Source organism: Gopherus evgoodei, chromosome 9 (assembly GCF_007399415.2).
Source record: "Gopherus evgoodei ecotype Sinaloan lineage chromosome 9, rGopEvg1_v1.p, whole genome shotgun sequence".
NCBI lineage: Eukaryota > Metazoa > Chordata > Testudines > Testudinidae > Gopherus > Gopherus evgoodei.
This window is the reverse complement of record NC_044330.1, coordinates 57,076,131-57,089,401: the sequence shown is the minus strand read 5'-3', so window position 1 is coordinate 57,089,401 and position 13,271 is coordinate 57,076,131. Positions and strand designations below refer to the sequence as shown.

The 13,271-nt window shown below is 40.9% G+C and overlaps 1 protein-coding gene across 11 annotated transcripts in view; it reads left to right on the top strand.

Moving 5' to 3' along the window:
- FARP2 (FERM, ARH/RhoGEF and pleckstrin domain protein 2) overlaps positions 1-13,271 on the top strand; it is a 204,445-nt gene that overhangs the window by 184,618 nt on the left and 6,556 nt on the right. For 6 of the 11 annotated variants that reach the window (XR_004002053.1, XM_030575992.1, XM_030575987.1 and 3 more), the window contains 9 exons: positions 2,265-2,395; positions 3,346-3,414; positions 3,844-3,933; positions 4,352-4,372; positions 4,654-4,736; positions 8,276-8,394; positions 9,101-9,264; positions 11,807-11,914; positions 12,796-12,947. Coding sequence is in view for 10 of the 11 variants with exons in the window: in XM_030575992.1 (XP_030431852.1) it covers positions 2,265-2,395; positions 3,346-3,414; positions 3,844-3,933; positions 4,352-4,372; positions 4,654-4,736; positions 8,276-8,394; positions 9,101-9,264; positions 11,807-11,914; positions 12,796-12,947 (937 nt within the window). In the remaining variant the exon portion in view is untranslated. Of the gene's footprint in view, positions 1-114; positions 165-2,264; positions 2,396-3,345; positions 3,415-3,843; positions 3,934-4,351; positions 4,373-4,653; positions 4,737-8,275; positions 8,395-9,100; positions 9,265-11,806; positions 11,915-12,795; positions 12,948-13,271 lie in introns of those variants that run through there. The other 5 variants (XM_030575993.1, XM_030575991.1, XM_030575994.1 and 2 more) reach the window with 4 other exon arrangements.

Here is a 13,271-nt window from a genome sequence, read left to right as displayed (position 1 = left end):
GGATCATCTCCTGTGTGATTAGAAGCAACCTTCTCCCAGGCCACTGAGCTCATGTTTCCAGGCAGTCTCCTGCTTTTGGCCACTCTCTCAGAGATGCTTACCTTCCCACTGCAGGATACTGTGGAACACCATCTCTGAAGTACCTGTGCTGGACTGAAACAGAGGTGAGTTGCCCGTCAGAAGCCGCTGATTGCAACATGTCAGATCAGCAAAAGGGACCACAAGCAGAAAAGAAACTGGTACAAAGAGCATCCAGCTCACCCCTCCCTGGCCTATGTTCACCTACCTACCCAAGACAGTGATACCAGTGAGAGCAGATAGCTGAATCCCCCTCAGCAGCAGGTTCAGGATGCAGTTAAGCAGCTGCCAGAATTGTAATAGGATTCACCACCTTTTCTGCATGTGAAGAATTGTCTTCAGTCCAACCCCCAGATTTGTGAAGGAAAGGAAGCCATCAATCATCTTATGAAAGCTTGTAGACTTTGATTCTGGTAGACATGGTCATCTGAGACCCAGTCCTAATACCTCTCAGATGTAACTTTGTCTCAAACAAAGTTTGACAGCTAGATTATGAAAGGCCAGTTTTCAAAGCCAAGGGATATTTGAATCAGGTTGGTGTTCTTTTAATGATGGCAAGGCAGAAATTCATCTCCATGACTTGTGCAAGGGTATGAATAAGATACAGACATGGTATGTGGAACCTGGGACATGAGGATTACAGCATCCCACAAATTGTCCCATTTAAAGTCGTTGGCCTGGAGTTGGGAGTGTTCACCACTTTCCTGAAAGTGCAGTGTCTGCACTGGATGAATAACAGACTCAAATAAAGGAAAACTGCTGCTGCAACCATAGATGATGGGATTTCTGAGCCCATCCAAATTACTGAAGTTTCCCAACCTGTTTTTTATTTCGTTGAATGAAAAGTTGTTTTAGCTGTTCCAAGAAGTATCTTGCCACTTTGCCTATAAAAATAGATTTCCTTGTTTCTTTTACCCTTGCCAGAAGGGCATCTGAACTACAAACATTGCCTATCTTCCACTGGAAGAGGAGGTGCTGTGTTTTTCCATCTGGCTTCATGGCTAAAGGTCCACAGAGTTTTACTGTTTTTATCATCATTTTGCCATCACCGCCCCCTCCCCCCAAAAAATAAAAGGGTGCTTAATATCTGGAGAGCGGTCTACACTGAACTAAGAAACTTGGGTAGTCAAGTTCTGATATATATTGCCTGTGATTGACAGCTCTGGAGACTGGATTTTGTCCTTTCCCTGGGCAGACATACTGATTAGCAAATTTGCTATTGAAGAAAAAATAAATTAAAGAGTGTGTGTATGTGAGAGAGAGAGAGAGAGAGTGCATGTGTGTGTGTGTGTAATTTTTTACTTTTTTGGGGGTTGGACCTACAAAAAGTGTGGCTTGCTCGTTCTACAGTCATTTAAACAGTGATGATATTAGCCCATTTTGGCTTAAAATGCTGTAAATTCAAGTTGTGAAATTAATAGTCTAGTAAATTCAATAGCATTTAAAAATAATAGAAAATGCCAAATGGAAAAGCACAAAACTGGCAGGAAAATGTTTAAGTTCAAAGCATGAGTTCACTTGTGTTTTAAAAATTTTTATTTTTTTTATATATATATATTTTTAAACACTGTAGTTTGGGGCTTTATGAGTCTTCTGCCATATTCTGGTACAATTGTCCCTGTATGAAAGCAACATCACCTTCAAAAGCACCACCCCAGAATAGGAGATTTTATTAACAGCTGTTAGTAGCAGAAAGAAATAGCTTTAATGAATACTGTTCTATTTGAATAGAAAATCCTTTTCTCCTCTGCCATTTCCCATAGCTTGTTTCCTTTTCACTTTTGACTGTCTAATATTTTTAATCCAAGTTGGAAAATGATTTCTTGCTTCCTACTGTGAAGGAAAAGTTGTAATACTCATTCAGAAACTCTTGCTTGGTTAAATATATAAACGTAGCAAAGAAGTTGCCATACCATATAGTGTCATATTTTCTAACTTTCAAACTAAAGTATTGGTTACATGGTAATTACATTTGGATTTAGAAACTGTAATTACCTGGTAATCTCCAGAAACATGTAATTACCATGAAGTTGCATGATATTCTCCGTGTGATTAAAAATAAATGCATACATAAATTTGAGCCCTTTTAACTGAGTGTTACAAAATAACTGATGACAGATTAATGGCTAGGACCTCTGGCTTTGTCTGTGGAGCCCTGATCTGTGTTGGTGTTGCTTTTCCTGCAGATGCACTGAAGGAGGTTACAGAGATGACATCTCAGCTCCAAAACAGCCTGATCCGCCTGGAGAATTTCCAGAAGCTGACAGAGCTACAACATGACTTGATTGGCATTGATAACCTCATAGCACCTGGCAGAGTAGGTAACTTTCTTTGCTTAACTTCTAAAGCCTTTATTGGCTTTAACTACTTAGGAACAACATTTATATAACATACTTATTTACCTGTCACAGACTTTAAATATGTATTTATCTTAAAGCCTGTAAGGGTTCTCTTAGGATATCAGGTCACATTTTCCCCATGTAATGTTACTGTAAGCAGGGGCGGCTCCAGGCCCCAGCACGCCAAGCGCGTGCTTGGGGCGTCATGCCGCGAGGGGCGCTCTCTCGGTCGCTGGGAGGGCGGCAGGCAGGGTGCCTTCAGCGGCATGCCTGCGGAGGGTCCACTGGTCCACCGGAGCCGCGGGACCGGCGACCGGCAGAGCGTCCCCCCGCGGCATGCCGCCGTGGTTGGGGCGGTGAAATGTCTAGAGCCGCCCCTGACTGTAAGGAACAAAAACAAAAGTAGTTCAACTTAGATTGATATTCCATTGCCCTGCTCTGAGTACAACAGGTACTTGGTGAGCTGTTATGATTGGCCCTTGGATAAGAGGCAATACATTATGTCACCAAACAATGACCACGCTGCTAGGTCTGTCTCTGATTTCTCTCTGCTTTAAAATGGCCTGAGAGAATATAGCATTGATGAGAGGAGCATCAACAGAGTTGATGCCACAGTGTTAGCATTAACCTTGAATATCTGTGACTTTGGGAGAATTTTTTAGATTCTAGATATATAATTTTTCTGATCCTCATAATGATAGTGTGGCACATCAGAGAACTAATGGACAGTTTAGCGTTCTATAGGGTTAATGGGACATTAGTTCAGTAGCCACTGTGCTAAAGTCCAGCCTTTTATCAGAAATTACCTTTTCTCACTAATTCCAAATGGTGTTTGCAGCAAGGAGAAAGTGGGGAAAAGGAAGAGACCTCAAAACTCTGTGCACTTGGAGAAAGGCAAAGCTTAATGTAACTTTCTTTTTCCCCACAGGAATTTATCCGGGAGGGTTGCTTGTACAAGCTCACTAAAAAAGGTTTACAGCAGAGGATGTTCTTTCTGGTGAGTGCTTCCTTTGCTGTCTACACATCAAGTGTCCTCAAGGCATAGCCACAAACCAAGCTGTTTTTCAGGTATTGAGTCCCAGTACAGAGATGATGGAGCTCAACATGCTAACCAAAAGTTCACTGAGTTACTTCTCATGGTATGTGGAGGACAGCAGTAATCCAGTCCATTTTCTGACTATTTACTTACACCCATTTATTTAATTTAAGTACATTTAAAAAGCCATGTTAATATCAAGCTCCATTAGAGAAACAAAGCAAATGTTTTTAATGGAAATGGACAAAATTGGTAGAGAAAGAAACTTTATTTTCATGCTTTTAAAAGGTATCACAAACAATGGCAAACTTAAACGAAACATCTGTGTGGAAAAGGTACCTGGTAATGTCTTTTTAAGCATACAGGTTATATTCCTCTTTCCTCTGTCAGTTCTCAGATATGTTGCTGTACACAAGCAAAGGAGTCACGGGTACCAATCAGTTCAAAATTCATGGACACCTCGCTCTGCATGGCATGCTGGTAAGTAGTTTCTTTCAAAGTGCACCACAGCATTGGTTAAATAAATAAATAAGCCACTGTGCACGGAGCCCTCTTGATGCATTCACTTCATGCAGTTATGCTGAACTAAAGTCTCATCTATTGGTCAGGAGTGAGGTGCTTCCAGGCTGTTGCTAGGGTTGTCAAAGACCATGGAGATGTGGACTGGACCTTTTTCATGCTTTAATCTGTGTGTGATGCCAGCAGACAAAGCAGTCATTCTTTTCACCTCACTAGCAAAGCAATCTGAAGACAAACCTTGTTTAACTCTTCACTTTTGCATGACTGTTTGAGACTGATCTGGGAATGCTGATCTGTGCTGTTGTTTTTCACAACTAGCCATATCAGCTCTTCTACCCCTTCTTCTAATGGAGCTATTCTTTCTTTCTTTGACTTACAGTTAATAGTGCTGGATCCTCCGGTGAGTAATAAGATGTACCTTAGCTGGAGTTGCTCTTTTCCAACCCCATTGGCTATGGCACTTACACAACCTACAGATGTGGCACTAGAACTATAACACATAGATTCCTGTGTAGAACCAAAATAGACTTTGAGTGCTTTTGAAGTAGCTGACTTTTTTATACTTGTGGCAACTCTGAAGTCATGGTGTTGTGAATGAGTTCCTATCTAACCCGAGAGAACAACTTGGGTACATACCATTGCAGAGTGAGTGATGAGAGAAACCTTTTTTCTTCATGTTAGGTGGAAGAGAGTGAGAATGAATGGTCTGTCCCACACTGCTTCACAATCTATTCAGCTCAGAAAACAATAGTAGTGGCAGCAAGGTATGTATTTCTTCTTCCCAGCCACAAGCAGGTAAGAGCCCTTGGATTAAACATTTGGCTGCTGATTGCTGGGGCCAAAGGAGTGCTTCATGGGCCCTCAGGAAAGCATGGTTTTGACAATAGGTTTAAAATATTCAGCATTTAAACACCTTTTATTAATGCCATGTTACAGAAAGGAGTATTTGATCTAAGCAAACCACGCATTCTTAAAGGAACAGCAGCAGAAGTGACATTGCTAGTGCCTTGTTTCCTGATGAGCTGACTGAGCTTGCAGTGAAAGCCTTTAACCAATTAATTTAAAACAGGAAAAGGGGGAAAGATACAAGTGATGCTATTAGACGACCTAAACATGGGGGGTTTTTTGGCTGTCTAACATATTTCCAACTCCCAGTTAAAATGTAGAAAATGAAAATGGGATTAAGAAGTGCAGAATTCCTGGGCAGATGTAGTGGAGGCATTGCACAAGCCAGGAAATGAGATGAGTTCAAGGATGGCTTGTAAAGTAAACAAAGTTCTTTTCAACTTAGCCCTTTCCTCTTTTAGAAAATTGAGTGTTAGCAGCAGCTCCCTGCTGGACAACACAACAATAAATCAAGACCTTTCTCTCATATTCAGCTTTCAGGTAGATAGTAAAAGACGTGACCTAAAAGGAATGGTACATAATCCAGAGAACTGATTTACAAAAGTAAACTTTTCTTCTGCACAATATTCAGTTCTCTGTAATTTGCTTTTTTAAAGTGATTAGAAAACAGAATATTTACATGACCTATAAACTAAATCTTTCAGTCTTTATTCAGTCATTACTGAGGGAAGTCTCCGGTTAATTCAATGTGAGCTTTGCCTACATAAGGATTACAGTTGGGATTGATACATTTGTAAGTCAATTTTGCAAGGCAAAACTTCACACTAAGGTGATAAATATACGCTGTAGAAAGGACAGGATGTACAAAGAGACTGGCTAAATTAGTGAGAACCTAAATTTTTCCATTTCCAGATTTGGAGCATATAAATTTGTTACCTCAGTGTTACTGTAAGGTAAACCATTGTATTTCATGACAGAATTTGTAATATTTGTTGCTAAAAAGACTCTTTTAAAACTGGATTGGTCTATTGTTTGTTGGTTTACTGTCACTCAGGTTTATTGTTTTTCTTTATACTCCATGATGTAATCTCTCCATACTCCAGATGTAAAATATAATTTACAATTTCTACAATCTTTTAAGAACAGACCCCAGTAGTTCTTGTGCATCTAAAATTCCCATGGGATTCAGTTGAAGTTATGCATGCACGGGTGATGCAGAATTGGAACCCTTAATCTAAAGGTTACATATTCTTCGTAGGTTTTTTTTATTCAGCTAGTTTCATAGCTCCTAATGTTAGCAAAAGCTATTGCCAAATCTTTGTGAAATCAAGTTTTTAATGGCTACCAGCCACTTATTTTATATTTTTCATATTAACAAAAGGACTAAATTAACCCTTTTCGAGTGCTAGCTTACCTGAACATGTCAGTTTTGAAGTTCAGCCAACTGTGAGCCGAAACAAGCTTAGAAATATCATTAAAATCAAAGAGTATATAATTTTTTTCACCCCGTCATAACTTGGAAATGTTTGACAGGATTTTTCTAAAACTTGAAAAAGAGCAAATGCTTTGTCTTGATACTATGAGTCTATGAGTCTATAAAAGGAAAAAATTACTCTGTAGCAACTATTCCAGAAAATAAAAAATATGGCCTATGAAGTTCTTACCCAGTAATCACAGTGTCATCCATATAATCTATAAATGGTTTCCATATGCTCTGGAATAAATCTTCAGCATCCTTCATTCTCTGTTTTAGGGCTGGTCCACACTACGGGGGGAAATCGATCTTAGATACGCAACTTCAGCTACGTGAATAACGTAGCTGAAGTCGAATATCTAAGATCGGATTACTCACCCGTCCTCACCGCGCGGGATCGATGTTTGCGGCTCTCCCTGTCGATTCCGCAACTCCATTGGGGTTGATGGAGTTCCGGAATCGATATAAGCGCGCTCGGGGATCGATATATCGCGACTAGATGAGACGCAATATATCGATCCCCGAGCAATCGATTTTAACCCGTCGATACGGCGGGTAGTCTGGACATAGCCTCATTCTGGAAGATGAAAGCTAAAATAGATATCCTTTTTAAAGGAGTGCTATGCTTTAAATGCTTCAGTATTATCATTTTCAGTGTCATTCTACCTACCCAGTCTAAGATGCCTTCCTTTAATACGATCTTCAGTCAGAAAGTATTTCTTATCTCAAAAAAAGTAGATAAGTCATAAAGCCCATATAAAGAATGGTGATATTCCTTGTAATTTCATCCCAATATATGTGTGGCACACAACCCTAGAACATGTTAAAATTATACAGCAGTTGAGTCTGACAGTCTGCTGTCTATCCATTCTCTCACCTTTTCAGTATAGATTGTGTGATTTTTAAACTGTTATTTTAAACATGTGTCTTCAACTGCTTGGTAATCATGAACTCTAACTTCTCCCTACTCTACCCTCCCATTCTGTGTCTTACATTTTAAAGGCATGCTGCAATATATTTACCAGAATTATCTGTAATTAAATGTTTGAGCCCTGTATTTGATTTTCCGCATTTAAAAGGCAAGATCCCCATCAGAAGGCTTCATAAGGAATCACTTAGTAAAGTTTCAGAGTGGTAGCTGTGTTAGTCTGTATCAGCAAAAAGAACAGGAGTACTTGTGGCACCTTAGAGACTAACAAATTTATTTGAGCATAAGCTTTCGTGGGCTAAAACCCATTTCATAAGTATATCTATCTTCCTACTGTATTTTCCATTCCATGCATCCAGTGAAATGGGTTTTAGCCCATGAAAGCTTATGCTCAAATAAATTTGTTAGTGTCTAAGGTGCCACAAGTACTCCTGTTCTTTTTGCTGATACAGACTAACACAGCTACCACTCTGAAACTTTACTAAGTGATTCCTTAGTAAGGTGGTCACCAACTAAAAAGTCAGCTTTTGCCAGCAGTTACCACAGTTTGCTGAAGTAACAAGGTTTTCCTTATAGTTAGTTACCACAAATGTCTCCTATTTTCTATGATATATGTTGGGAAATGTTGGATTTTTTTTTAAAGGGCTTCTGTTTTTAAAATTTGGGTACATCAGCTCCCTTGAGAGTAGTGTCATAGCTCAGGTCTGGAGGGAATTAAGTTCAGGGGAGATCAACTTAACTAAGTTACCACTGCACGGGATGGGCCAATGAGCATTGCAACTGTCCTCTATACTTTTCTAACAAGCCCGGGTTGATTTCAGATGGCAGGAGGATGGGGAGGAGTGAAATTTTCTATGACTTTGCACACATGAAGTTGTGGAACTTAACTCCCGGTCAGGAAAGCCGCTTCTGTTGCTATATGATAAACTGTGAACAAACGTCATATTTTGGTAGCGCAGAATGCTGGGATATCAAAGTTCATCTTGATTCAAAAATCTAGCACTATGTCCCAGTCCAAAACCAGGATGCTTAGCCAGCAGCACTCTGTTTTGCAGTACCCGTCTGGAGATGGGGAAGTGGATGGAAGACCTAAACATGGCGATTGAAATGGCCAAAAAATCGAGTGAGAAATATGACATGTTTTTGGAAAACTCCATGTGTAATCGCTCTAACAGTAAGTAGCATTTTCCTTCTTTATTAACATAATGCAAATGGTGCTGTGATCCCTGCATCTTGCAAATTCTCAGACAGGAAGGATAAGTGGTATATGCTAATAGAGTGCTGTTTCCTCATTTTCCTTAGAGTAACTCCCCTAGCTATAGTGATGTTTCTGGTATTTTGAGACTCAGCAGACAGAAGTTTGTGCTGCAAAGCAATAATGTGTTTTGCATGGTCCATAATCCCCTTAACCATCTCTTATTTTGGAGAATATTCCCCTGTTTAACCACACAGTGCTTTGTCCAATCCATAGAAGCTGGTATCTTTGATGGACAAGAAGTTCCTGATACACTGTTTTCTGTCTATGAGAGGCTGTTTTTACTGTGGTCTGTGATGAAGCATGTGACATTCCTTTTTTCGGTGAATTTTCTCTTGCACAGTGAGAAGGGGCTCTTTCCAAGTCACATCCTTCTCTGGATGTGATATTGTAAAACATATGCTCAGTGTTTTAATATGAGTCAGATATCCCAAACGCAGTTGGATCATGACAGCGAGAATGATCTGTTCAGTGTGACTTTCAGGAGCTGTGTAGCACATTCATACTGTCTGTTAGTGTTGGGCAGGTTCAAGAAAAAGTTGCAGATGTTCCATGAAATCCCAGTTTCTGCCACAGGCTATGTATCACCGTTTTCTTAAACTACCGCTGAATTCTCCTCCCCCAGGATCCTCTGATGAGGTCTCTCTAGAGCAGGAATCCGAAGATGACATACAGTCTTCTCGTAGCTCCCTGGACAGGCAGAGCCACCACCGTGCCAACACTACAATGCACGTGTGCTGGTACCGCAACACCAGTGTCTCCATGACTGACCACAGTGTGGCTGTCGAGGTACCCTATAGGGCACAGCTCCAACTTCTCAATGTCTGTCTCAACTCATTCACCACCTGATCTTTCTCCAGTATACGTTTGTTGCCATCAGTCATTTCTGTGGTGATCAGAGAGAGAGTGAGTGAGTGAAGGGTTAATAAATGTTTGAACATGCATGTGTGTCTGTGTGTGTATATATACACATGTCGCTACTCCACCACAGTGTTCTTATTCAAGGGAGTGTTTTGAAGAAGAAAAATGTAAAAGGAAAACTAGGAAACTTCTAAGACAGAATTTTTAACTTGAGTTTCTTGAAATCCTCAGCCTCTCCAGAGGGTACTGACTATTTTTCTCTTTCTGCCAATGGTGTTCTAGTTTAGAGCCAATCCTGAGCTACTAAACCCTGGGACTGGGTGCTAATAAGCTACTGTACTTCCTTCATTGTCCCTGGACTTAGAAACTGCTTTACTCTCAATATTTTCATAAAGTTGAACTATTTCTCCTTCAAGAGGGCCTCTGCATATTCCCATTTGTGCGATGTTCCCTCCCCTGAACCAGCCCTGCTGAGCTTTGGGAAGCAGGAAGCAGAGCTTTCTCCTCACTATTTTGCTGGGCCCGATCCATCGGCCCAACACAACATTTCTATTCAATAGAGACTTGTTCTGTGTTAGCTAGTGTGTTAGAGCTCAGTCTGCCTGTGTTTCCACCATAAAAATCTGCAGGGCTGCCACCTGGATTTCTGTACACACAGCATTACTCTTGAATTTGTATCCAGATTTGAGGCTTCCTTTGGGAGGCAGTTCTGCAATCCTTGTCTAGTTACACCTCCCGGGTCCACCTTCCAGGAGGATCGTACTGCTTGCTAGATTCCCACAAGTGGGAATATATAGTAGTTGCCTTGAAGGAGAAAACATGGTTACTTTAGTACCTTTGCATATTTCCACCTTCCTATCTTCCTGAGAGTTCTGTTCTCAAAGCGCTTGGGTTTAATGGAAGGAAGTGCAGCTAGGCATTAAACTGGAGCACCTGGATTTTCATGGTTTACATAGCAAACTAATCAACTCATTGTGGGAAGTTTTATAAACCTTTTACATTGACGTGGAGACCATGAGTTTGTCATCTTGCCAGCAGGCAAACTGGATCCCGTTTGAAGGAACCTGGTCTTGCTTCCTTTGACAAATTTATGAATGGCACCAGATCACTGTGATATCTGAAGTGCTGTGAGCTGTATACCCACTGACTCTAGGATTGCAGTATGCGTTTTCCCAGCACCTTTTTGCTTTGCTCTGTATTTCAGATTAATACAATGACTTTTTCACATTCCTTTGTCATTTAACAGATGCTTTTCTTACATCACTTTTTCTTCTTCTAAAGCTCTATTTTTTACTCTGTCTCTGCTCAGTTTTCTGCTTTCTTGCTGTTTCTCCAGAGCTTTCTCCTCACTATTTGCTGGGCCCGACCCATCGGCCCAACACAATCACCCATGTCTGCTGGTACCGGAACCAGAGCCTATCCCTGTCTGATTACTTATGCATGATTCAGGTAAAAACACCTCTCAAACACTGAGTTGAGTCCAAAGCAGAAAAAATTCTAGTTCCTCCCACCCTGCACCCTAAACATTGTGCAAGTGGGCGAATGCCTGACACATTTAGAATGGAAGTCGTGATGTTTGGTGATTGGTGCAGAAGTCCATTGATCTCTTTGTCTCACCTGCCAAAAATAGCTCTGATATCCTTTCAGTTTATGCTACACCGACCTAAACTCTGGGTTTTCTTTTTTCTTTTTCATTAGATATAAAACTAATATACTGTAATTCCTTCTTGTAGCCACATCTTTCTCTTATCTCACTGTACCACTATTCTATTACTCAGGTTCCAATATACCAGTATATTAACTTAAATAATGCTTCCTTGCAACATGCTGTCCACTCCTGGCTCAGCTTTATGTAGTCATATCCTAGTCCAGAACCCCAGTGTCAATCTGGAATACTTTTTTGCTTGTTTCTTTTCATGTTTTATTTTTGATCTCGCACAAATAAACTGAATGCAATGACTTGGTGGATGTTGCTTATTAGTTCTTAGCATGTTTCAGGAAGACAGGATGCGGACGGCAACAATGGTAGGGCTAGATTTTTGGGGAGCTTAAGATCATTCTCTTAGTGAGGTGCTATGGATGGTAAATCATTGGTATAATAGAATTAGAAGCCCATACAGTAAGAATTGGTAAATAATCACATAATCAAGTTGAATCATCTTCTGTTGAGGTGAAAATGCCTTGCATATTTAACTGTTTTGCAATGTGAAAGCAGGCCATTTTGTGTAGGTGGCAAATTGATAATGCAAAAATGTGCTAAGGCATTCCATTAGTAACTGGAACGTCCTAGAAGCCTCCCAAAGCATAGGAAAAGGGCCGTCTTAATTGTTCTGCATTGTCTAGAAGCAGCCACAATAGGGAACATCAGTCAGCATATGGAATAGTGCCAGGAGCAGCATTTGTCTTGTTCTTGGGGAGAGTGATCAGTGATCTCACATTGTTTGTTTGTTTTCTTTTTCTTCATTGCTAGAATCAGCTTTCAGGGTTCCTGCTGAGGAAATTCAAAAATAGTAATGGCTGGCAAAAGCTCTGGGTTGTCTTCACCAACTTCTGTTTGTTCTTCTACAAAACTCACCAGGTATGCTATAGTAGTGGAACAGTATGGGGACAAGGGGAGAGATACTGGACAGAAGACACAGCTATAACTCTTTACTGTCCTCTAGGTGCATTTTGCAATCATCTATCATCTGCACTGAATTGCCTAACTCCAAAGGCATGTAGCAAGAAAAATTGCAGGCAGCAATTAATGGAGTCAGGCTCCTTAAGGCTAGGGACTTTCTCTCACAGCTTTAATCAGGATATCCTGTTTTCTAAGTGGGAAGTGTGAGGGATGGGAGTCTCTTGAAGTAGTGGCTAAATGAGGTCAAGTTGATTAACGAACCTTTCACCTATACCTTTCCTTTTCCTTTGTGTTTAGATGCCAGTCCAATCTTCCCCACTCCTGTTAAAGTTTAGCAAAACTAATGATTTGAAATAGGCCTCAGGAATTCCTGTGACAGTGATTTTGTGCATGTTTCTGTAGTGAATATTGCCACAATGCTACCTGCTCCTTCAGTCCTCATTAGCCCAGTAAACCTGTTTCATGTTACATGGGCTTCTTGCCTTGAGGAAACAGTGTTATTGGGAACAAAATCTTTGTTTTGCTGTGGGAATAGTGCTCTGGATTTGAGAGAGACAGTGGGGAAAATCTAGGAGACAGTGAGAGACAGGGGAATAGAGGCATGTAATTTTATTAAAATAACTACGCAAGCTTGGGGAAAATTTCATCATAATTTACAACATACAGGTCTCAAAATAGATGGACAGGCAGCTTCTCTTTTCACCCCCTGCTAAGAGAAAATAAAGCATTCTTGACTGTACAATATGGAAGATCAAACACGTGCTCTGCAACTGCTGTCCATGTGCTGACCGGTAAAGGATGGCTTTCATCAAGAACTGCACTGTTTGGCTATGTTTCAGGATGATTATCCGTTGGCTAGTCTCCCACTACTTGGCTACACAGTCAGCACCCCAGTGGAGGCAGATGGCATTCAGAAGGATTATGTCTTCAAGTTGCAGTTCAAGTCCCATGTGTATTTCTTCAGGGCTGAGAGCAAGTACACCTTTGAGAGGTAAATTTAGGGTTCCTACATCCATCTCAGAGTCTAATATTTGCTTTAGCCACAAGTGGGTAGTCCAGAGTTGAAATTTTAGATCCCAGTCCTTGTTGCTGTGCACAATCCAAGTACCCCCAAGGGGATCCACTGTGTTCCTAGAAAGAGGGAATCTTTTCCCTCACCATCCCTGATGGCTGCAAAGCTCCTCTGTGGTCACTGCTTCAGACCTCTACTCCCTTCTGAGGGAAATAGCTGGTGGCAGAGGTACCAGCTTCCAAGTTTCCCTCAGGGTGCCCAGGCCCTGCCCCCCCCTACCCTTTCCCCCAGTCCCACCCCCAA